The 26,097-nt window shown below is 47.0% G+C and overlaps 1 protein-coding gene across 4 annotated transcripts in view; it reads right to left on the bottom strand.

Annotated features, from left to right (window-relative positions):
* Positions 1-22,697, bottom strand: part of GPATCH8 (G-patch domain containing 8) — a 121,223-nt gene extending 98,526 nt beyond the window's left edge. For all 4 annotated transcript variants that reach the window (XM_077460094.1, XM_077460095.1, XM_077460097.1 and 1 more), the window contains exon 1: positions 22,547-22,697. In XM_077460094.1, the coding sequence (XP_077316220.1) occupies positions 22,547-22,594 (48 nt within the window). In that variant the 5' untranslated portion in view covers positions 22,595-22,697. The remainder of the gene's footprint in view (positions 1-22,546) is intronic.
* Between the last annotated feature and the right edge of the window lie 3,400 nt (positions 22,698-26,097).

Below are 26,097 nucleotides of genomic sequence, written 5' to 3'. Positions count from 1 at the left end.
GCTCTATTTGTGGGAAAAAAAAAGGACGTCAATTTTGTTTGGGAGCCACGTCGCACGACCGTGCAATTGTCAGTTAAAGCGACACAGTGCCGAATCGCAAAAAGTGGTCTGGTCTTTGACCAGCAAATTGGTCCGGTCTGAAAGTGGTTAAAAAAAGAAGTCCATGACCCTTTCCAAAAATGCATTGATGTGCACGTGTTCCATAGGAAATATCCTGCAAAAATCATGGGGGGAAAAACAAAAAATTAAAATAAAACGCATTGGTGCAAATGATGCCTTGGTTAAAGTGTATGCTGGAAGAAAATAAATAAAAAAAAAAAAAAAAAAAAAAAAAAAAAAAGGTAGTATATGTCTGCAATAGTGATGCACAGAAACATCACCCACCAAAAATTTCATCGGACGAAAATAGCGTTTTAAGAGTTGTTACGAAAGAAAAAAAATTAAATAAAAAAAGGTGCCGATAATGCCCACAATTTTACTGTGCTTATGCTGTGTTTTCCATAGGTACCAGGACTAGGTTCACACATTCAGTTGGAGATTGCCACATTTGCACTGACACAACAGCCCGTTCATTTACATAGCCTGTTGTACCCGTGGGAAACAAGAAAAAGATCCTTGCACTTTTAAAAAGATACACTGGGGTGCCATTAAGGATCAATGGCACTAAAACGCGTCTACTAAAAAGCAATGTGTTCTGCCTGTGGGCGCCGGAATGCGCGCAATTTACACACATTCCTTTAACCACATATGTGAAATTTGCCTAAAGCTGAATTTTAAAGAAGTCCAGTCAAAACCTAACTAACCTTAAACCTGCTTCCACCCCTATTCTATGCCCTATATGGGCTATCCTGTAAAGTGGGGTTGCCAACACGTAGATAGGATAAGTGACCGATAGATCGGGGTCCTGGGCTTTCTGACCCGGAGTGCAATGCACAGGGAATCCTTATAGCTCCTGTCCCATGCAGAGCAATACCAACTGCACTCCACCTCTTATCCCGGGTAGAGGTCTCCAGAGTGGTGCCAGCAGCAGGAAAGTAGAGATCTTCAGGTCAGTGAGAAGCAATACAGCGGGCATAATAGTATCGAGCTGCTTTCACACCGATGTACTGCAGATTACCCACACCTGGGTGCAGTGCAGTGTTCATGCAGCTTTCCTGCGCTTAGCCATATAGCCATTATATCCTGCGGGTTTGGCGCACCTTCTGAATGTAGGAGTTATGGCGAGCTTTCAGAAAGTGCACCACACCTGCCGGATATAATAGAAGTCTATGGCAAAGTGCAGCTAACCCAGGAAAGTTGCAGATGCACCGTACCAACAATGCAGGTAAACCAAAGGAGGTCAGTGTAAAAATAGCCCAATAGGGGCTCTGAACAGTAAGTGTTCACTTAGATTTGTTGTCTGGGGGTGGTAAAACCCCATAGGCAAGGCGTGTTTTTGTTGTCCCCTTGCCACAACTGCACCCTCTTTAGCTGCAGTGGACAGGGGTATATTCATGTCACAGCAGGCATTATACACCGCGTCATGGTTGGTGGGTGTAGCACCTGCCAAGCATGACCCAGTCAAGTGGAGGACACTCTGCAACCTTGTGCAGTACAGCAAACAAGGGGTTAAAGCAGGCCGCGTTGTGTTGATTTCCCACCACCTGCTTTAAAAGCAGTTGTATACCCGCTGACTTTTTCCTCTTACACACACCTGTAAGGCAAAAAAGGCATAATGAGCTAGTATGCACCGCATACTAGCTCATTATGAAATACTTACCTTAGAACGAGGCCCCGACGTCTCCCCCGAGCCACGCCCAGGGAGCTATGTTCCCTCAGCATGTCTTCTGGGCATCGCGGCTCCAGCGCCGTTAGTGGCCGGAGCCGCAATGTCACGCGTGGGAGATTTTTCCGGTAGGGTCCGGTGTCTGTCCAGGCTTTCAGCCGAGAAACCCCTGTGCCGCTCATTGCGAGGGGAATATCTCCTAAACCATACAGGTTTAGGAGATTGAACTTTTACCTACAGTTAAGCCTATAATAAGGCTTACCAGTAGGTAGGAAAAAAAAAAAAAAAAATATATATATATATATATATATATATATATATATATATATATATATATATATATATATATATATATATATATATATCCACTTTAACCCCACAGAAGCATGCAGTTGCAGGGCGCTTGCAGAGTGGCTCCATTTACTTGAACAGGTTGTGTTTAGCTGGCAGTAGAAGTCGCCACAAGCAACAGGGGGATTGGGGTGGTAAAACTGACTCAACTGCAGTGTTTTACCACCCCCAACTTTACACGTCAAGGAGCCCTAAGGGTGCAGCAGCCAAACGCAACTAAAGGCTCATTTACAAGTGAAGCTGGCACAGCTGCTCTGAAAAGTGATCAAAGTGTGTTTGACAGGTGGTGAGGAGGAGATAGGTTGTCTCCTCGCCACCTGATGAGCCATGGAATGCACACAATTGAGACACGGCGGTACAGCAATTAGAGGCTTAAATCAGGTGTGAGGTGGCGACACAGCTTCTCCAATATTGCTCAGGTAGATCTCCACCTCTTTATGGTTACCTACCCCTGCTGTAAAGGGGGGGGGGGGGGGGCAGCCCTGCACGCCCAGTCCTAGACTAGTGGATAGACCTTACATCCCCAGCTAGACCAGGATGACAGCCGCATGTCCAGGGGGTAGATTATATGTACATTTCTTTGTTCGGTGGAAGTATGCCTTTATAAGCCACGGCATACAGCACAATGATAGGACGCTCCATGTAATCATCCATCCACTCTGATGACATTCATTTTCATGACACGCCAAAACTATTACTGGGAAAGGGGACATACTTGCGAACAGCTGAGGACGAGCGACAGCTTCTCCAAATAGAAGCAACAGCAGCACCTGAAGCCAAAAGAGTCTGTTTAACCCCCATACTGTCATTGCTACAGACTGCTCATCAGAACAAGTCATCTGTACTCTCATCTGTCAGATCTTAATATTTTAAAAATGTAAAGACTTAATAGTGCGGTCACTTCATTACAACCGATTGGCAGGGTAGGATTGGTCAAGACTGCGCTGGAAAGAGGGAAAGCCCCTGTAAGGCGTATCGTTTTTGGTGACCGCAATAATCTGTGTAAGAAGTTGTCTGTACACTTGTAGTTTATATGTGTAATTGGCCTCTTTTGGGTGCCGCTGCTACTCAGAGCTGACAAAGATGAACGAGTAGCTAGTGTCACATACCCTAAATGACCACGACTGATCCTGAATAACTGCAGACTGAGGTCATTCTGTGCATGCGCCGCCGCTGACTCAATCAGGGGTGACATAGAAAACATCAATATTGTGCATAAAGTGGTGGTTGAGCTGCTTCCCTGAGCAATGATGCATATAGGATCCATGTATGCCGTATGCATGCAGACATGAGCCAAATGTTTACATGCATACAGCAAAAAATACAGTCCATACACAGAATGTGAACGCTGATTTTTCTAGCTGTGGTTTAAACAGCTAAACATTGCACACCAAACACAGGCCAGTGTGCATGGGCCCATAGCATGCAATCAGATCCATACTAATTACATACACATGCAGCAGATTGCACAACCGTGTGCACGAGCCTTACATGGAAACAGGCTGCCGAGATCTGTAATGGCCGTGTGATAAATCAGCACCAGAGCAGCAAGTCCCAGCCAAGGAAATTCTACACAACTGATCAGTCAGCGGGTGTTCTTCCTGCCGACAAGTCAACACTGCAAGAGCCTTTATTACGTTAAATAAGATTTGAGAAAGCAAGCGAGTGAGGAGTGAGATTCCAAGATGTTTGCCATGATTCAATCATCATCCAAACCGTCCTCCCAAGACTTCCCCATGTCCTCCTCCCAATCATCATCCAAACCGTCCTCCCAAGACTTCCCCATGTCCTCCTCCCAATCATCATCCAAACCGTCCTCCCAAGACTTCCCCATGTCCTCCTCCCAATCATCATCCAAACCGTCCTCCCAAGACTTCCCCATGTCCTCCTCCCAATCATCATCCAAACCGTCCTCCCAATCATCATCCAAACCGTCCTCCCAAGACTTCCCGATGTCCTCCTCCCAATAATCATCCAAACCGTCCTCCCAAGACTTCCCCATGTCCTCTTCCCAATCATCATCCAAACCGTCCTCCCAAGACTTCCCCAAGTCCTCCTCCCAATCATCATCCAAACCGTCCTCCCAAGACTTCCCCATGTCCTCCTCCCAATCATCATCCAAACCGTCCTCCCAAGACTTCCCCATGTCCTCCTCCCAATCATCATCCAAACCGTCCTCCCAAGACTTCCCCATGTCCTCCTCCCAATCATCATCCAAACCGTCCTCCCAAGACTTCCCCATGTCCTCTTCCCAATCATCATCCAAACCGTCCTCCCAAGACTTCCCCAAGTCCTCCTCCCAATCATCATCCAAACCATCCTCCCAAGACTTCCCCATGTCCTCCTCCCAGAATCGCCTCCAGTCTTCTCCAGGAACTCCCCAAGGCCTATCCTTTCTACACATAACTGAAACGTTACCTTCTCCATCAACTTATCCCGAGCGTTTACCCTTTATATCTCTTCCCCCACCATTATAGATTGTGAGCTCTCATGACCTTGGTCTTAATAATTCTCTTGGCTTGAGCTCCATTGTAAATGTACCGTACCCCTTATTTTTGTAAAGAGCTGCACACACTGTTGGTGCAACATAAATTGCGTGTGTGTGTGCATTCCACACTTTCCCCAAAAGTATTGGGATGGGACGCCTGCCTTTACACACACAAACTTTAATGGCATCCCAGTCTTAGTCTGTAGGGTTCAATATTGAGTTGGCCCACCCTTTACAGCTATAACAGCTTCAACTCTTCTGGGAAGTTTGTCCACAATGTTTAGGAGTGTGTCTAGCGGAAAGTAAGACCATTCTTCCATAAGCACATTTGTGAGGTCAGGCACTGATGTGGACGAGAAGGTCTAGATTGCCGTCTTCTCTCTAATTCATCCCCAAAGTGTTCTATCAGGTTGAAATCAGGACTCTCTGCAGGCCAGTCACGTTCCTCCACCCCAAACTCGCTTATCCAGATTTTTATGGACCTTGCTTTGTGCACTGGTCCAAATCATTTGGTGGAGGGGGGATTATGGTGTGGTGTTGGGCTTAGCCCCTTCGTTCCAATGAAGGGAAGGATACCAAGACATTTTGGACAATGTCATGCTTCCAACTTTGTGGGAACAGTTTGGGGATGGCCCCTTCCTGTTCCAACATTACTGCGCACCATTGCACAAAGCAAGGTCCATAAAAAGACATGGATGAGCGAGTTTGGGGTGGAGGAACATGACTGGTCTGCACAGAGTCCTGACCCTAAACCTTTGGGATGAATTAAAGACTGCGAGCCAGGCCTTCTCATCCAAATCAGTGCCGGACCTCACAAATGTGCTTCTGGAAGAATGGTCAAACATTCCCATAGACACTCTCCTAAACCTTGTGAACAGCCTTCCCAGAAGAGTTGAAGCTGTTATATCTCTAAAGGGCGGGCCAACTCAATAATGAACCCTACAGACTAAGACTGGGATGCCATTAAAGTCCACGTAAAGGCAGGTGTCCCAATACTTTTGGTAATATAGTGTAGCTGCTTACAAATATCAATTGGCAGTTGGACTACATTCCATAAACATGCATGAAGGGCTCTTCCATGCTGCTAATAACAATGCAGCGTACAGAGGAGTAGTGTCTAGTTTTGTATGCAGTAATAGACAAACCTATGGGCCATTTCAGACAGATGTGTATCATTTTCCATTTATGTATATAAACGTTCATGTTCAGATTTCCATGCCATTATGCGCCTTATTGGCCGCACCTTTCAGGGCCGACATGTCACCATCAAGGTGTAACCAGTGGAGACACTATGGAGGGTTACATGACAGTAGGTCATTAGCACAAACCCTACATGTGTATAGTATACTATAAAACCTCAAACCCGCCGTGCTTCTGCCACAAAGATACTGCGTTTATTCCTACACAAGTCTGAGGGAGCCTTAGACAAATCAGGCATTCATATGTTTAGTGTTATGGGGGGTGGAGAACTCTGCAGTCCCCTTGGCTTTTCTAGCTATTGTCCCATCCAGTCCCCAAAATAGAAGCCATTGAATTGTTCCCTGAGAAAAAATGTCTGGCAAGCACAGGGCAGGGGGAAGGGGGGGGAACGCATTTAAACAAGGTTATTGCCCAAACTAACCAGCAAGGTCATCTTATTCCAATAAGTACCTGTTTATGAACATTACTGATATCAATCATTTAGGCATCTAGACATGGTGAAGACGACCTGCTGAAGTTCAAACAGAGCATCAGAATGGGGAAGAAAAGGGATTTAGGAGACTCTGAACGTGGCATGGTTGTTGGTGACAGACGGGGCAGTCTAAATACATTTCAAAAAACTGCTGATCTAGTGGGATTTTCACACACAACCATCTCTCCGGTTTACAGAGAATAGTCCGAAAGAGAAAATATCCAGTGAGTGGCAATTGTGTGGACAAAAATGCCTCATTGATGTCAGAGGAGAATGGGCAGATGGTTTGAATTGATAGAAAGGCAACAGTAACATAAATAACCACTTGTTACATCCAAGGTATGAAGAATACCATTTCTGAATGCACTACACATAGAACCTTGAAGCAGATGGGCCACAGAAGCCGGAGACCACACTGGGTGCCACCCCTGTCAGCCAAGAAGAGGAAACTGAGGCTACAATACGCACAGGCTCACCAAAATTGAACCACAGGATATTGGAAAAACATTGCCTAGTCTGACGAATCTGGATTTTAGCTGCGACATTCAGATGGTGGGGTCAGAATTTGGTTTTAACAACATGAAAGCATGGATCCATCCTGCCTTGTATCAACGGTTCAGGCTGGTGGTGTATTGGTGTGGGGGAGATTTTCTTGGCACACTTTGGGCCCCTTAGTACCAATTGAGCATTGCTTAACCACTAGAGATCCGTGCTATAGCCAAATGACTACAGCGCGGACCTCCTTTGCCAGGACTACGTCTATTGATGTTGTCCCGTGCACGAGGGGCGCGCACAGCGCGCTCTGTGATCGGCGAGTCTACGAGACTCACCTGATCACGGATCCAAGCAAGGGGTCGATCCCGACCCCTTACCACGTGATCAGCTGTCAGCCAATGACAGCTGATCATGTGATACAACGGAGCCGGTAATCGGCTATTATTCCTCCTCGTGCTGACAGCGCGAGGAGAAAAAAAAAAAAAAAAAAAAAAAGAGCCGATCACCGGCGGCCGTGATCGGGACATCACGGCCAGCTTACCAGTGCCCACCTGCTACCCTCAGGAATAAGTGCCCCCCGTAAGTGCCACCCAGCAGTGCCCACAGTGCCACCCACAATCTGCCTCAACGGTGCTGAATCTCAGTGCCACATATCCGTGCCCATCAGTGCCAATCATTGCCGCCCATCAGTGAACAGCAGTGCCACTTATCAGAGCCACCTATCAGTGCCCATCCGTGCCCATCAGTGCCCCTTAGTGCCACCCATCCGTGCCATCTTATCTGTGCCCATCAGTGCCCCTTAGTGCCACCCATCCGTGCCATCCTATCTGTGCCCATCAGTGCCCCTTAGTGCCACCCATCCGTGCCATCTTATCTGTGCCCATCAGTGCCCCTTAGTGCCACCCATCCGTGCCATCTTATCTGTGCCTATCAGTGCAGCCTATCAGTGTGCCTCATCAGCGCACTTCAATGAAGGAGAAAAATGACCCGTTTGCAAAATTTTATAACAAACTATTAAACATGATTTTTTTATTTTGCATCTTTTTTTGTTTGTTTAGCAAAAAATAAAACTCCGAGCTGTAATTAAATACCACCAAAAGAAAGCTCTATTTGTGGGAAAAAAAAAATTATAAAAAATGTCATTTGGGTACAGTGTTGTATGGCCGCGCAATTGTCATTCAAAGTGCATCAGCGCTGAAAGCTGAAAATTGGTCTGGGCAGGAGGGGGGTTTAAGTGCCCAGTAAGCAAGTGGTTAATCACCACGGCCTACTTGAGTATATTTGCTGACCATGTCCATCCCCTTATGACTAGTGTACCCATCTTCTGATGGCTCCTTCCAGCAGGATAATACACCACCTCACAAAGCTCATCTCACCACTGGTTTCTTGAACATGACAATGAGGTCACTGTACTCCAATGGCCTCCACAGTCACCAGATCTCATCCGATAGAGCACCTTTGGGATGTGGAGGAATAGGAGATTCAAATCATGGATATATAGCCGACAAATCTGCAGCAACTGCATGATGTTGTGTCAATATGGACCAAAATCGGAGGAATCCAACACCTTGTTGAAGCTATGCTACGAAGAATTAAGTCAGTTCTAAAGGCAAAAAAGGGGGTCCAACCTGGTACTGGCAAGGTATACCTAATAAAAGTGGATTTGGAAAATATATATTACATATAAAAATTTTACACACACACACACACACCATAGTATCTCTGTAAATTGGTGGCGCTACAAATAAATGTGGAACTTCTTAGACCAATTTCACAGTGGGGCACTTCAGGCACTACAGCGCTAAAAATAGAGCCTGAAAAGCTCCCTGAAAGAGCCGCTCCTCTCACTGGAGTGGTGCGCTGGCCGGACGGTAAAAAAAAAATACAAAAAAAAAATAAAAAGAGTCCTGCTAGTAGCATCTTTGGAGCGGTGTGTATACCGTTCTTGCCCATTGAAATGAATGGGGCAGCTGGCAAAGTGCTTTGCGGTGTTTTTAACCCTCTCGGCCGCTAGCAGGGGGGTAAAGCCGCCCTGCTAGTGACTGAATACCACCGCTAAAAATAGCGCAGTTTTACCGCCCCAGTGTGAAAGGGACCTTACTTTTCCAAGAGCCAGGGAACACATTACATGATGTCCCTATTCATGCTCGTTTTCCTACCCCTGGCTACAATCAACATGCAGAATCTCATTCTTTCCAATTGTCCCTGTTCACACTTGTACGCTCATAAAAGTAAATCATTTTTTTTTTTTTTATAAAATATGGAGAATATTCATGTATTGTCCCCATAGGACTTAAAAGTACCAGTAAAAGCATAACATGCATTTGCATGAATTTTTATGCCTGAAAAACTTCAACGTCTCAGAAACAGCTTTCCTCCCCTTGACTAGCTCAGGAAACAAAACACCGAACATTAATACACATGCAAAAAACCACCACACAAAGCTTGTAAAACCCAAAAAAAGGCTTCAAGATCAATGCAAATACAAGCTAAAAGCAAATTAAAGCGGAGGTCCACCCTAAAGTGGACCTTCCGCTCATTGGAATCCTCTCCCCCCTCCGGCGCCACAATTAGCACCTTTCAGGGGGGAGGGGGTGCAGGTACCTGTACAGCACAGGTATCTGCACCCACTTCCGGCGTAGATTCTGCAGAAGGTACGCCCCTTTCCGAAAGTCCCCCGCTGCCTGCTGGGAAACACACGGATCCCAGAGACAGCGGGGACCATCCTTATTGCGCAGCGCGACTCGCGCATTCGCAGTAGGGAACCGGGAAATGAAGCCGAAAGGCTCCACTTCCTGATTCCCATACCCAAGATGGCAGCGGCAGCACCCGAGAGACGATCGAGAGATCGGCTTCAGGTGCCGACATCGCGGGCGCGCTGGGCGGGTAAGTGTCACTATTTTAAAAGTCAGCAGCTGCAGTATTTGCAGCTGCTGGCTTTAAAAAAAAAAAAAAAAAAAAAAAGAAGAAGGGGGGGGGGGGGTGGGGGAGGAGGAAATCCCGGCGGACTCCTGCTTTAAATCTACCCAGGCTCCACCTGCAAAGCATCACAAAAAAAAAAAAAAAAAAAAATAAAAATTAATTTTAACAAAAGGGAGGGTTATAACCCTTGCATTTTTTTAAAAAAAATTTTGCCATCTGTCTCACTGGAGAGATTTCCCTTCACTTCCTGTCCCGTAGCCAACACAGGAAGTGAGAGGAAATCCTGGGGTGTCACCAGGGTCAAAAGAACTAGTGTACCCATCAGATTTCCCCTCTACTCTTGTTCTGTTGACAACCCAAAATTTGGGATTCACTTTTACTTTCAATAACAGAAAAACAGGATGAATAGAGAGGGTGAAACTTACTAACGGGGGCACAGACCACCATGTAAAACCGACATTCTAATCCCGCTCTACTCAAAACAAAAACAAAAATAATAATAAAATCTTTGCCTTTAGTGACACTTTATGATTCAAGGCAGATAATGAAAATCGCAAGACACACAAATGACAAAAAGAGGAACTGATAAACATAAGAATTGGTGGGAGGACGGCTTGAAGCTGACCTACGAGCGAACTGAAGTCTCGCTGTCTGGAAGGCTTTGTTTACAAATCTCCAGGGCAGGAAGATGGAGTAAACATAACCGGAGGCCAAAGTGTTGTGTTATGAGCAGAGATCAGTAAAGAGCACCGCCCTGATACTTCGAGATCAACTCCATGGAGATACAAGAGAGAAACGCATGCAGCTCCGTACTCCACTACATTCTGTATTATTCTTCTATGACAGCAAGGAGGGCAAAGGCCTTGTAGTCCCTGTACGGTCTCCGTTCTGGTGTCACACCAGCCATTTGCATGGAGAATCTGTGAAGCCTTGTGTGTGCGCAAGCGATGCCGGGGGTGGGGCGGATTAGGGGAGATGCAGGGAAGTAGGAAGGGTGGGTCAGGGGCCGAGCGGAACCCCTGGCAGAATGTGTACCCTGTGCTTTTCCGGCTGGATTACGCTCAAGTTTGCCTTGCATACACACAGTCACGCAAAAGTTTGCTGAAATTACAACCGTCAAGAACGCGGTGACTTACAACACTGTGACAAGCCGAGAAAATTAAGTTCAATGCTTCCAAGCATGCGTAGGAATTTTGCTCATTGGAATTGCCACAGACGATCGGAAAGAAAGAAAGAAAGAAACCAGTAGGCAAGTGGTTAACAAAAAAGCGGCTCCCAAACTCAAAGTAAATTTGTCAAGCCCAGTCACTGTCTGCTACAACTGATGTTCCCTAAACGGCACAAGTTTACGAGATATTCGATCGCTTTAAAGAAAATGGCTTCTAATGTACCAAAACATCTCAAGAAGTCCAACATGGCACAAAATCTTTCCTGTATCACACTATAGTGCAGTGCATGTTTGCTGCCTTAGTCACTATGGTGCCAGTCAAAATAGAAGGCACCACTATGGCTACTACATGTACAGTCCCCGATTTTGTTTCACGGCCCAGGATAAAAAGAGTTGAATCTGCCCCATTGGGATCACAGACCAAAAAAAAAAACAACACACAACAGTCTAACCCTTAAAGAGGAAGTAAACCCTGATGGGTTTACTTCCTCTTTTTTTCCCTGCAAAGGTAAAGCATAATGGACCGCTATGCATCGCATAGTAGCTCATTATGTGTCACTTACCTGACACAGGAGCAAGCGAAGTCGCCGCTGATCCCTGTAGTCCGCCGCGTCCATCTTGCTGGTGGCGTCTCGCAGCTCCGACCAATGACAGCGGCGCAACCGCGATGACGTCACTCCCGCGCATGCGCACGGGAGTCGCGCCTCGCAGCTCCGTTGCTGTCATACGGCGAAGCCGCGATGACGTCACTCCCGCGCATGCGCACGGGAGTCGACAAATTTGGCAAATCCATTCTTGGATTTGCCGCATTTAGTGCGCCTGCCCGCCGCTGTCTACGGCGCATGCGCCGTAGACAGCGGTGCCCATTTTCGGGCAAATATCTCCTAAACCATATAGGTTTAGGAGATATTGCTTGGACCTACAGGTAAGCCTTAATCTAGGCTTACCTATAGGTCCAAGTTGTTTGGAAGGGTTTACTTCCCTTTTAATCACTCATATCTCATATCCAAAACACAGGTGGTCTTCCTTTACATACACCAGCAATAAACCCAACAGATCAGCACACTACTGTCAGCACTCATACGGTGTAATGGTTACACCCTGGGGGCAATGATGAGCACATCCAACTACTCATTCCAACAGCCTGGAAAAGCTCTGCAACAATAACACATCAATGTAGGCGCACCGCATGCCAAAGACAGACTCATCACAGGGAAACAAGTTGCAAGGGCCAGTGAGTGCGACAATGCGATATATATGTATACCACTAATCATTTCATTTCGGTGCACACACAATTCCTCCTTTATTAATCCCCCCCCCCCCCCCCCATGTCAGAATCGATCTTTAACACCATAGTACATATATCACAGAGGACTAAATTTAGTGTTGGGGTGTATATTCAGGTGAAAATTTCACACCTATGCATTTTAAAGGCAAAAGCCGCTATTGAAAGCAATGGAAACGCATGCTACATTTTAATGTGCACCAGCTTGTGTTTTTACACACACACACACACACACACACACACACACAGATGCACAATACAAAGTGCATCACAATGTGTGCTCAAACATGCATAAAGATTTGGTTGTTAAAAGTGACTTGTTTGAGGGCTGCATAGAAAAACGGCCATGTGACGCGCCTTTGGTTGATCTATACATTACACCCAGTGTACTTCGATTAGACAATAGTACGGTGGTTCTCCAATTGTTAATGGCTTATTACTTTGCAGGGAGGAGGGCTCACCCTCAAAAAAACACGCAGGCCGAAATGCACACCGAGGTAACTAAAGGTTACTGAATAGGATTCGGTAGGACAAGATCTGGCATCCAGTGGCCAGAGCAAGTCTTCCCTTGATAGCCCTTTACTTTTGGCCCACACGTCGTGTTTTTATGCAATTGCAGTGGTTCCTAGTAGGGATGAGCTCAGGCGTGTTGGTACACGAGTCTGAACCCACCAGAAAACTGTGAAAGCCAACAGCCAGACAGCGGATGCATTCCCTGGCACCACACCTATGCAAGGGGTGTGTACAAGTGTGGGGAAGGAGGCCCCCCTCCACCTATGGTTGGGTGCCAGCTTTGACAGCTTCCGGGTGGGATAGCTCAGGTTGATTGTTTGGAATTGTGTCTGAACATGTCTAAACTCATCTCTGGTTCCTAGCATCATCAACTGACCCCACCAATGGAATTCCATCAGCCAACAGCAATTTAGACACATTGTTAATGTTCTAGACCAGGGATCCTCAAACTACAGCCCTCCAGCTGTTGCGAAACTACACATCCCATGAGGCATTGTAAAACTAACATTCACAGACATGACTAGGCATGATGGGAATTGTAGTTCCTGAACAACTGGAGGGCCGTAGTTTGAAGACCCATGTTCTAATCTAGACAGTCAAAACCTTAAAGAGGACATTTGCTTCAAAATATCTCTGCATCAATCACTTCCTAACCCCAGTCTGTTACAATTTTTTTTGTGGGGGGGGGGGGCTCTTTTTTTTTTTCCGTCACTCCCACTCTCATTCCTTGCCTAGGGGAGTATGATGTACTCGTGATCGTCCACGGCCTTCTGGGTCACACATCACACATCCCAGGGAGATAAAGGAACAGTCTCCCTGCAGTCCATGATCCTGTGTTTGTGCAGTAGGGGGCGGCTGTGAGTGATTAAGAACTGACAGCCGCCTCCCAAATGCAAGATGGTGGCTCAGAAGCCCTACAAAGAATCAGATGCCATGTAGTAGCAAGTATGTTTCTTAAAGTGGTTGTAAACCCTTACAAACCACTTTGACCTACAGGTAAGCCTAGATTAAGGCTTACCTGTAAGTCCAAGAAATATCTCCTAAACCTATACGGTTTAGGAGATATTTACAAAAAGACCGGCACGGCTGTCGACGACGCATGCGCCGTAGACAGCGGTGCGCAGGCGCACTGAGCAGGCCGCAGATCGCTGCAATATGCTGCTCGTGTCGGCTCCCGTGTGCATGCGCGGGAGCGATGTCATCTCAAATCAGCGCCGGAGCAGCGAGACCCGGAAGTCACTCCGGGATACATGGCAGCGGCGAAGATGAAGACGGAGGACCGCTTCGGGGGCTTCCTTCTCTGGTAAGTTATTCATAATGAGCTAGTATGCTATGTAACTGGTGGAGTTCGACCCAGAAGTGGAACTTCTGCTCATCTCATTCCTCCTCCCTCCCATTTTTGACAGGTACCCTGTCCCCACTTCCGCTGAAGCTCACCGCAGTGCGTCAGACAGTGAGCCCACCTCCTCCTTCCCCTGCTGCCGACAGAAAACACATGCGCAGTAGGGCAAGGTTTCACTCCCGGTTTCCCTTGCCTGTAATGGTGGTGGCTGCACCCGAGGGGAAACATCGGATGGGGTGCCGACACTGCTGGATTCCAGAACAGGTAAGTGTCCAAATATTAAAAGTCAGCACAGCAGCTGCAGTATTTGTAGCTGTTGACGTTTTAAGTTCAGTGAGGAATCTGACAGAGTCAGAGAGAAATTAATCAGCCAAAGATAGGGTCATCGGTGTTGATAATGGCAAAAAATAAATTCATATACGTTAAAATGATATTAAAACGTTAAATACAATTATACATAAAAAAAATATATATATTTTTTTTAAACCTGTCCATTTCAGTTTTCGGCAAAGTACATCCTGAATTTCCGGTTTGCTGCACTGCTATCAGAGAGGCACCAATCAGGGACAGCCAGGGGGGCCACAATTTGCCCAGATCTACTGGAAAATATCAAATCCGGACAAAGCAACCTTGTGGAGTGCAGACGTTCCATTTATATTGCATTTGCTGGCCTCAAAAGAAAGTCGCGTGTCCTTCACCGTCATCCCGGCAGCTGTCCCTGCTACAGGCCCAAAACAAAAGGATTTTTTCCCCACTTTTGTATGACTCATACAAATTAGACCGGAAACTGCGCTACTCTGTTTACAGTTTGTTACACGCAAAAGAACCAACGTGCAATGGACGGCCAGACATTTCTAGACACCTGATCATCATGCCGATATGCGATTGTTGGACTTCCCTTTCTAAATCCACAGGCATGAATATGGACTTGGCTCCAAGTCTCCACCAGATTCTGGAGGTTGTGGGAATTCAGCCAAAAGTACATCAACATTTAGTTGGTTAGATATGGATGTTGGATGGATTTAACAAACGTAGAATTTGTAATGTAAATATTTTTTAGATAAAACACTGTTTTTATAACAATTACTAATAACATTGTTAAAATATAAAAAAAAAAAAATAAAGAATAAAGAGAACTGTTATGTTGGATGGGAGGATCTGCCTTGCAATCAGCATTCCAATCCAACCCAATGGTGTTCAATAGGGCTGAGGTCAGGATCTTCCACATCAAACCAATTCTTTATGGAATTAGCTTTGAACATGGATCATGGTGGAACAGAGAAGTGTCTTCCCCACCAGATAAGAACACAAGCAGTCCCTGGGTTACAAACAAGATAGGGGCTGTAGGTTTGTTCTTAAAGTGGGTGCACCCCCCCAAAAAAAAAATATATATATATATTTACAAGTCAGCAGCTACAAATACTGCAGCTGCTGACTTAATAATCGGACACTTACCTGTCCCAGGGTCCAGCGAGGCGGGGGAACGAAGCCCCCCCCCCCCTCGTTCCCCGCTCCGCCGGCATTTTTACTGTGGGCAGCTGGGTACCCACTACACATACACGAGCGGCGCCACGCGCCGTGATACCCCAAGTCACCTGGGACGCGTCCCAGATGACTATGTGGTGCCGAGTGGAAGTGAGGTCACCAGCCCGGGCAATGAAGGAGGCAGACTACAAGGGACCCCCTAGCAACAGGCGTTTAGGAGTAAAAAAAAAAAATTAAAAAATTCAATTTTTATTTTTTTTTATGAATTTTAAGCAATTTTTCTTATTTTGGTGGCAACACCACTTTAAGCTGAATTTGTTAAGTGTAGCTCCAGCCAAAAAATATGATTTTTAAGCTAGCATAAGGAAGTGTTAACACCCCTGTAATGTTTATTTTGCTGTCTGTACCAATGGTCAGAAGATTTCACCTCTCTTGCTGTCCCAACGACAATTGGATTTTGAAATTTTTGGGTTGTTGTTGTTGAAACAAGAACTGGTGATAAAGCTTCAGTGGAGACACCTTTTCCCCCTGCCAAAATAAATGTTACAGGAGTGACTTTCCTTCCTGGGGTAGATTTCCTCTCACTTCCTGTTGTCTCCTTCCATTTGTAAGTAGGAGTCGTTTGTAAGTCTGACGTTTGTAACTAGGGGACCCCCGTATTATAATTGTCTATGTCTGATGTACCATTAGCAGGACCTTACAATGGAAACGCCTGAATAGGAGTGTAGAGAAGAGCTCCATGCCTTGGCCATATACAGTATCTCACAAAAGTGAGTACACCCCTCACATTTTTTGTAAATATTTTATTCTATATTTTCATGTGACAACACTGAAGAAATGAAACTTTGCTACAATGTAAAGTAGTGAGTGTACAGCTTGTATAACAGTGTAAATTTACTGTTCCCTCAAAATAACACACAGCCATTAATGTCTAAACCACTGGCAACAAAAGAGAGTACACCCCCAATAGAAAATGTCCAAATTAGGCCCAATTAGCCATTTTCCCTCCCTGATGTCATGTGACTCGTTAGTGTTACAAGGTCTCAGGTGTGAATGGGGAGCAGTTGTCTTAAATTTGGTGTTATCTCTCTTACTGATCACTGGAAAGTCAACATGGCATCTCATGGCAAATGGGTATTTCAAGTAATCAGCGTATATACAGACTATCAGTGTATTTATGCATTCTGTGTTTTATGTATTTTTCTTCATTTTTTTAAATAAAAAAAATCAAGTTTTTTAAGATAAAAAAATAGTATCTACTGTACGTGCCTAAAAAGTCCACCACTAGGGGTGTTCCAATTTTCGGTTCATCTCATGGCAAAGAACTCGGAGGATCTAAAAAATAAATTAAAAAAAACAAACAAAACAAAAACACAAAAAAAAAAAAAAACGAACTGTCGCTCTACATAAAGATGGCCTAGGCCAGGGATATGCAATTAGCGGACCTCCAGCTCTTGCAGAACTAAAAGTCCCATGAGGCATAGCAAGACTGACAGCCACAATCATGACACCCAGAGGCAGAGCAGATGGGACTTGTAGTTTTGCAACAGCTGGAGGTCTGGTATTTGCATATCACTGTCCTAGGCTATAAGAAGATTGCCAAGACCCTGAACCTGAGCTGTAGCATGGTGGCCAAGACTATACAGCAGCTTAACAGGACAGGTTCCACTCAGAACAGGCCTTGCCATGGTCGATCAAAGAAGTTGAGTACACGTGGTCAGCATCCAGATGTTGCCTTTGGAAAATAGATGTATGAGTGCTGCCAGCACTGCTGCAGAGGTTGAAGGGGTGGGGGGTCAGCCTGTAAGGGCTCAGACCATACGCCACACACTGCATCAAATTGGTCTGCATGGCTGTTCCAGAAGGAAGCCTATTCTAAAGATGATGCATAAGAAAACCTGCAAAACAGTTTGCTGAAGACAAGCAGACTATGGACATGGATTACTGGAACCGTGTCCTGTGGTCTGATGAGATGAGATAAACTTATTTGGTTCAGATGGTGTCAAGCGTGTGTAGCGGCAACCAGGTGAGGAGTACAAAGACAAGTGTGTCTTGCCTACAGTCAAGCATGGTGGTGGGAGTGTCATGGTCTGGGGTTGCATGAGTGCTGCTGGCACTGGGGAGTTACAGTTCATTGAGGGAACCATGAATACCAACATGTACTGTGACATACTGAAGCAGAGCATGATCCTCTCCCTTCGGAGACTGGGCTGCAGGGCAGTATTTCAACACAACGACCCAAAACACACCTCCAAGATGACCACTGCCTTGCTAATGAAGCTGAGGGTAAAGGTGATTGACTGGCCAAGCATGTCTCCAGACCTAAACCCTATTGAGCATCTGTGGGGCATCCTCAAATGGAAGGTGGAGGAGTGCAAGGTCTCCAACATCCACCAGCTCCGTGATGTCATCATGGAGGAGTGGAAGAGGACTCCAGTGGCAACCTGTGAAGCTCTGGTGAACTTTATGCCCAAGAGGGTTAAGGTAGAGCTGGAAAATAATGGTGGCCACACAAAATATTGACACTTTGGGCCCAATTTGGACATTTTCACTTAGGGGTGTACTCAATTTTGTTGCCAGCGGTTTATACATTAATGGCTGTGTGTTGAGTTATTTTGAGGTGACAGCAAATTTACACTGCAAGGCTTCATGTACACGGAACGTTTTTACAACCTCTCCTGAACAATTTAACTTGACAGATAGTAACCCACATTTAAAACGTCTGTTTTTCTGTGTTTACATTCCACATTTAAAATACTTTATTTTTTTCCCCAAAATAGCCAAAAATAAAAAAAACCTGCAAACGAAATGTGGTTAAATGCGAGTTACCGCATTTAGACGCATTTGCCGCTTGAAATGCCTGTAAACTCTGATACTGATAAGTTAACAGGAGAATTCAGGAGCACTTGAAAAAAAAAATGCCCAACTGCTCCTAAACGTCTGTTTATCAGCAGCACCGTAAATAAGGCCTTATACAAGCTGTACACTCACTACTGGAGGTCGACCGATATTTGCAGTTTTTTTTAATTAATCGGCATCGGCCGATTGTGCTGATAAAAAGGCTGATTTAGAACTACAGCGTGACTTGCAAATGACTTCTGTAATAGAAGTCAATGCAAGTTGTCTGAGTCTTCAGTGAAGCAACTTCCCTCCTCTCTGGGCAGTCTGCCAAGAAAAGGGTAAAGAGATACAATGTTTACACTTCTGAATGAATGAACTCAACTCTGTGTGTAGAAGTTCTCAGTTTAACCATTTAAAGACTAAATCTTTCTGACACTTGCTTACAAGTAAAATCCTGTATTTTCTGACAGAAAATCACTTAGTACTCAAAAAGTGTATATATATATATATATATATATATATATATATACACACACACATATACACACACATACATGTTTAGCAGAGATCCTAGGGAATAAAATAGCGGTTGTTGCAATATTTTAGGTCACACAGCATTTGCGCAGAGGTATTTCAAATGCTATTTTTTTGGGGGGGGGAAAAAAACTGTAAAGTTACCCCTTTTTTTTCGTCCAAAAGATTTGACTACCTGTTTTTATTTAATATATAGGTTTTTTTTTAATCTAAATCATACATAAACTGATTGGAGGTTTGTTTTGTTTAATAAATTGTTTAAATTTAAATGTTTTGCAGGCACTATTTTTAGCCCAAAAGCACCTGAAAAACGCCCCAGCGGAAAGGTGTCTGTTAGATTTTGTGAGATGAAGGGGGGGGGGGGAAATATCAGCATCATATCGGCCGCCATGATTAAATATCGGCATCGGCCAGAGAAAAAACCCATATCGGTCGACCTCTACTCACTACTTTACATTGTAGCAAAGTGTCATTTCTTCAGTGTTCTCACATGAAAATATAGAAGAAAATGTTTACAAAAATGTGAGGGGTGTACTTACTTATGTGAGATACTGTAAAAGTATCTCAGCAATCTTATAGGGCATTTGAAACAAGTGAACAGTAACTTTTCCAATAAGCCAACAAATCTGCTAATCCGGTACAATCCAGGGGGGTAGTCCATACACAGGACAGGGAGCGTATAGGGGGGGGGGGGAACAGAATAGCATAATCAGTAGTGATGTGTACACACAGTGTCAGGTATCCGGTGTGTAGACACAGATGGGATGACAGTGTCAGGTATCCAATATACAGACACAGAATGGGAATGATGACACTGGGGGAATCAGGTGTACATAGGAGGATGATAGTATGGAGTTCTGCTATACAGAGGAGGGGGGGTGATGATGATGATGATGGAGAGGGGGGGGGGGGGGTGATGATGATGGAGAGGGGGGGGGGGGGGTGATGATGATGATGGAGAGGGGGGGGGGTGATGATGATGATGGAGAGGGGGGGGGGGTGATGATGATGATGGAGAGGGGGGGGGGGTGATGATGATGATGGAGAGGGGGGGGGGGGTGATGATGATGATGGAGAGGGGGGGGGGGGTGATGATGATGATGGAGAGGGGGGGGGGGTGATGATGATGATGATGGAAGAGGGGGGGGGGGGGGGGTGATGATGATGATGATGGAGAGGGGGGGGGGGGTGATGATGATGATGATGATGGAGAGGGGGGGGGGTGATGATGATGATGGAGAGGGGGGGGGGGTGAGATGATGATGATGGAGAGGGGGGGGGGGGGTGAGATGATGATGATGGAGAGGGGGGGGGGGGTGAGATGATGATGATGGAGGGGGGGGTGAGATGATGATGATGGAGAGGGGGGGGGGGTGAGATGATGATGATGGAGAGGGGGGTGAGATGATGATGATGATGGAGAGGGGGGTGAGATGATGATGATGATGGAGAGGGGGGTGAGATGATGATGATGATGGAGAGGGGGTGAGGTGATGATGATGATGGAGAGGGGGTGAGGTGATGATGATGATGGAGAGGGGGTGAGGTGATGATGATGATGGAGAGGGGGGGGGGTGATGATGATGATGGAGAGGGGGGGGGGGGTGATGATGATGATGGAGAGGGGGGGGGGGGTGATGATGATGATGGAGAGGGGGGGGGTGATGATGATGATGGAGAGGGGGGGTGATGATGATGATGGAGAGGGGGGGGTGATGATGATGATGGTAGGGGGGGGTGATGATGATGATGGAGAGGGGGGGGTGATGATGATGATGGAGAGGGGGGGGTGATGATGATGATGGAGAGGGGGGGGTGATGATGGATGGAGAGGGGGGGTGATGATGATGATGGAGAGGGGGGGGTGATGATGATGATGGAGAGGGGGGGTGATGATGATGATGGAGAGGGGGGGGTGATGATGATGATGGAGAGTGGGGGGTGATGATGATGATGGAGAGGGGGGGGTGATGATGATGATGGAGAGGGGGGGTGGGATGATGATGATGGGAGGGGGGGGGGTGATGATGATGATGGAGAGGGGGGGGTGATGATGATGATGGAGAGGGGGGGGTGATGATGATGATGGAGGAGGGGGGGTGATGATGATGATGGGAGAGGGGGTGGTGATGATGATGATGGAGAGGGGGGGGTGATGATGATGATGATGATGGAGAGCGGGGGGGGTGATGATGATGATGATGATGATGGAGAGGGGGGGGTGATGATGATGATGATGATGATGGAGGGGGGGGGTGATGATGATGATGATGGAGAGGGGGGGGTGATGATGATGATGATGGAGAGGGGGGGGGGTGATGATGATGATGATGGGGAGGGGGGTGATGATGATGATGATGGAGAGGGGGGGGGTGATGATGATGATGATGGAGAGGGGGGGGGGGTGATGATGATGATGATGGGAGAGGGGGGGGGGGTGATGATGATGATGATGGAGAGGGGGGGGGGGTGATGATGATGATGATGGAGAGGGGGGGTGATGATGATGATGATGGAGAGGGGGGGGGGTGATGATGATGATGATGGAGAGAGGGGGGGGGGTGAGGTGATGATGATGATGATGGAGAGGGGGGGGTGATGATGATGATGGAGAGGGGGGGGGTGTGATGATGATGATGATGGAGAGAGGGGGGGGGGTGTGATGATGATGATGATGGAGGAGAGGGGGGGGTGTGATGATGATGATGATGGAGAGGGGGGGGGTGTGATGATGATGATGGAGAGGGGGGGGTATGATGATGATGATGATGGAGGGGGGGGGGTGATGATGATGATGGAGAGGGGGGGTGATGATGATGATGATGATGGAGAGGGGGGGTGATGAGATGATGATGATGGAGAGGGGGGGTGATGATGATGATGAAGATGATGGAGAGGGGGGTGATGATGATGATGATGATGGAGAGGGGGGGTGATGATGATGATGAGAGGGGGGGTGATGATGATGATGATGGAGAGGGGGAGGGGGGGTGATGATGATGATGATGGAGAGGGGGGGTGATGATGATGATGATGGATGAGTGATGATGATGAATGATGATGATGATGGAGAGGGGGGGGGGTGATGTGATGATGATGATGGAGGGGGGGGGTGATGATGATGGATGATGGAGAGGGGGGTGTGATGATGATGATGATGATGACTGAGAGGGGGGGTGATGATGATTTGATGGAGGGGTGATGGAGAGGGGTGGGGTGATGATGGAGAGGGGGGGGGGGCGAGATGATGGAGAGGGGGTCTGCTATACAGAGGATGGGGGGTGATGATGGGGGGGGATCTGATTACAGCGGATGGGGGTGATGATGATGGGGGGGGTCTGATATACAGAAGAATGGGGTGATAATGGGGGGGTCCAGTATACAGAGGATGGGGGGGGGGGTGGTTGGTATACCAGAGGATGGGGGGGTGATGAAGATGGGGGGGGGGGGTCTGGTATAGAGGCGGGGTCAGTGGGAGGAGCCTGTGTACAGTAGGCTGGGTTCATATAAGGTAAGGCAGAGCGGGGGAGGGGTGTACAGAAGAGTCCCCTGATCTCCGGGGTCACTGTGTGGGGGAAGGGAGGCTCCCCTCCTCGCCTCTCACTATAATACAGCTCGGCTCTCCCCTCCCTGACTCTCCGCCATCCCTTCCCCTCCCCCAGGTCCCGCTCTCCCGCCCCGCACCTGAAAGTCACGGTCCTCGTTAAACCGGGAGAATCTATCCGCGGCCATCTTCCTGCGTCTGCGGGAACCAGGATCGCGTACATCACACTCCGCCCCCTCGTCATAGGACGTAGCAACAAGATCATCCCCCTAGAACGGGACTACGCATTTTCCCTCAGTCACGTTTTGCGTGCAACAACAGCTCTGCCCCGCCTCTCCGCCTTCTTTGATCCGCCCTTCCTAATGAAAAATCGTATCAGCTGTGTGATTGGCTGTTTTTTTTTTATGAAGCCTTTGAGAGGCGGGGCAGCGCGCTGTATATAGAGAGATCCTCCTTTCCAGCATGTTCCATTATACAGAAATGTGGGGGGGGGGGGGGGGTCAGTATGCACTATAGGACCAAAAGTATTGGGACGCCTGTCTTTACATGCACTTTAATGATTTAAAATGGATTAAATTTTTTTTTACTGGTTATATGTTTTGAGTTACAGAGGAGGTCTAGGGCTAGAATTATTGCTCTCGCTCTAACGTTCGCAGCGATACCTCACATGTGTGGTTTGAACACCGTTTTCATATGTGGGCGGGACTTACGTATGCGTTCGCTTTGCATGCGAGCACATGGGGACAGGGGCGCTTTAAAAAAAAACAATTTTATTGTTCATTTTACTTTATTTATTTTAGTTTGACATTTTTTTCCCCAAAAATAATTTTTTTGATCACTTTTATTCCTATTACAAGGAATGTAAACATCCCTTGTAATAGGAATATGGCATGACAGGTCCTCTTTACAGTGAGATGTGGGGTCAATAAGACCCCCACATCTCACCTCTAAGCTGGGAAGCCTGAAAAAAAAAAAAAAAAAAGATTCTGTCTTTGATCGTATTAGCGATTCGGTAGAAGCACGGGAGGGGGGGGGGATGTCTATGGCTGGGTATTGCAGGGTATCACCGACTATGGCTGGGTATCTCAGAGCATGGCGTTGCAGGGTATTGGCGAGTGTTGCAGAGCATTGCAGAGTGTTGCAGGGTATTGGCGGGTGTTGCAGAGCATTGCAGAGTGTTGCAGGGTATTGGCGGGTGTTGCAGAGTGTGGCAGGGTATTGCAGAGTGTTGCAGGGTATTGCAAAGCGTTGCAGAGTGTTGCAGGGCATTGCGGAGTGTTGCAGGGCATTGCGGAGAGTTGCAGGGCATTGCGGAGTGTTGCAGGGCATTGCGGAGTGTTGCAGGGCGTTGCGGAGTGTTGCAGGGCGTTGCGGAGTGTTGCAGGGCGTTGCAGAGTATTGCAGAGCGTTGCAGGGTATTGCAGGGTATTGCAGAGTGTTGCAGGGTATGGCAGGGTATTGCAGAGTGTTGCAGAGTGTTGCAGGGTATTGCGGAGTGTTGCGGAGCGTTGCAAGGTGTTGCGGAGCGTTGCAGGGCATTGCGGAGTGTTGCAGGGCATTGCGGAGTGTTGCAGGGCAATGCGGAGTGTTGCAGGGCAATGCAGAGTGCTGCAGGGCAATGCAGAGTGCTGCAGGGTAATGCAGAGTGCTGCAGGGTAATGCAGAGTGTTGCAGGGTATTGCAGAGTAATGGGGGTATTGCAGAGTAATGGGGGTAATGCAGAGTAATGGGGGTATTGCAGAGTAATGGCAGGGTATTGCAGAGTGTTGGCAGGGAATTGAGGGGTTAATTTTCGGTGCGCAGCGATGTGGGCACTGCAGATGCAGCCCACATCGCTGCTGACACCGATCTCTCCCCCCTCCGCTGTACCGATCGGTACACAGAGGGGGAGGGAGGAACACTTGTTTATTTGACGGAGCGATCACGTGGTAAACGGCCGCGCTGAGCGGCCGTTACCGTGATTTCGTGATGCGCCGGGTCCTGTGGACCCGGCGGTCACGGATGCTCTCGAGTGCGCGCCCCAGGGAAGCGCGAGAGCAGAATTCTGGGAGGCCGTTAATTAACGGCCTCTCAGAGTTAAACAACCGCCCTGAAGCCGTTAATCGGCAATGGGCGGTTGTTAAGTGGTTAATTTATGACTGCCTATCTCATTTCTTGAGGTGCTAAAATGGCAGGGCAGTACAAACCTCCCCCCCCCCCCAATGACCCCATTTTGGAAAGTAGACACCCCAAGGAAATTGCTGATGGGTGTTGAGCCATTGAATATTTATTTTTTTGTCCTAAGGGATTGAATAATGACAAAAAATATATAAAATTTTTACAAAAAGTTGTCACTAAATGATATATTGCTCACACATGCTATGGTTATATGTGGAATTGCACCCCAAAATATATTCCGCTACTTCTCCCGAGTATGGTGATACCACATGTGTGGGTCTTTTGGGAGTCTAGTCGCGCACGGCACCCCGGAAAACCAATCACCACCTCCAGGATTTCTAAGGGTGCAAATTTTTGATTTCACTCCTCACTACCTATCACAGTTTCAAAGGCCTTAAAATGCCAAAATAGCACAAAACCCCCCAAAATTACCCCATTTTGGAAAGTAGACACCCCAAGCTATTTACTGAGAGGCATGTTGAGTCCATGGATATTTTATATTTTGCCACAAGTTGCGGGAATATAACAGACTTTTTTTATTTTGCACAAAGTTGTCACTAAATGATATATTGCTCACACATGCTATGGGCATAAGTCAAATTACACCCCAAAATAAATTCTGCTGCTTCTCCCGAGTACGGGGATACTACATGTGGGGGACTTTTTGGAGCCTAGCCACGTACGGACCCCGAAAACCAAGCACTGCTTCCGGATTTAAATATAAAATGCTACCAAAAAACTGTTAGCGATCGTAGGGATCAGGCCTGACTCTGCGATCGCTGCAGTTATGTTTAGTGTTTTGTGAGTGACAGTGATCGATCGATACTGCACTTGGGTGGGCTGGGCAGAGGGGCAAAACGCAGGTGCTAGCAGGTATCTGGGCTTGATCCCGCTAACAATGCGTTTTTGGAACCCTAAACTGCTGGGGACGCTAGTATAGATCTGATCAGATCAGATATTGATCTGTTCAGATTCTATACCATTACCGGAGGTTTATGCTTTGCGTGTGGGTGTTAGCGGTACTGGCACTAACCTAGCGCTGCCTGGGGCGACGCAGACCCTGACCCTAAAACCTAATTGATATCACCCGCCGGGTGATCAGGGGGTTAAACCTTTATTGGGTAATAAATGGTGGGTGCCCTGATGCTATAAAAAGCAAACTAACCAGAGTCACCCGTAACACTTATACGGTGATCACTGGTGAAAGGGTTAACTAGGGGCAATCAGGGGGTTCAAATTTTTATTAGGTAGTATATGGGGGTCCCTGGCGCTATATAAAAACCTGACGGGGAACCTAAATAACTAACTGGCTAACCAGCGTCACCAGTGACACTTATACTGTGATCGCTGGTGAAAGGGTTAACTAGGGGCAATCAGGGGTTAAAACCATTATTGGGTAGTATATGGGGGTACCTAATGCTATAAAAACCTGGCGGTGAACCTAACAAAAATAACTAGCTACCTAACGACACTAGTGACACTAATGCAGCCATCAGAAAAATGTTCGCTTAGTGACACTGGCAAAAGGGGGTGA

The sequence above is a fragment of the Lithobates pipiens genome, unplaced genomic scaffold (genome assembly GCF_037356315.1).
Source record: "Lithobates pipiens isolate NorthernLeopardFrog02 unplaced genomic scaffold, aLitPip1_a1.2 Scaffold_28, whole genome shotgun sequence".
Classification (NCBI taxonomy): domain Eukaryota; kingdom Metazoa; phylum Chordata; class Amphibia; order Anura; family Ranidae; genus Lithobates; species Lithobates pipiens.
The sequence above is the reverse complement of the archived record's forward strand: the minus strand, read 5'-3'. Positions and strand labels throughout refer to the sequence as shown.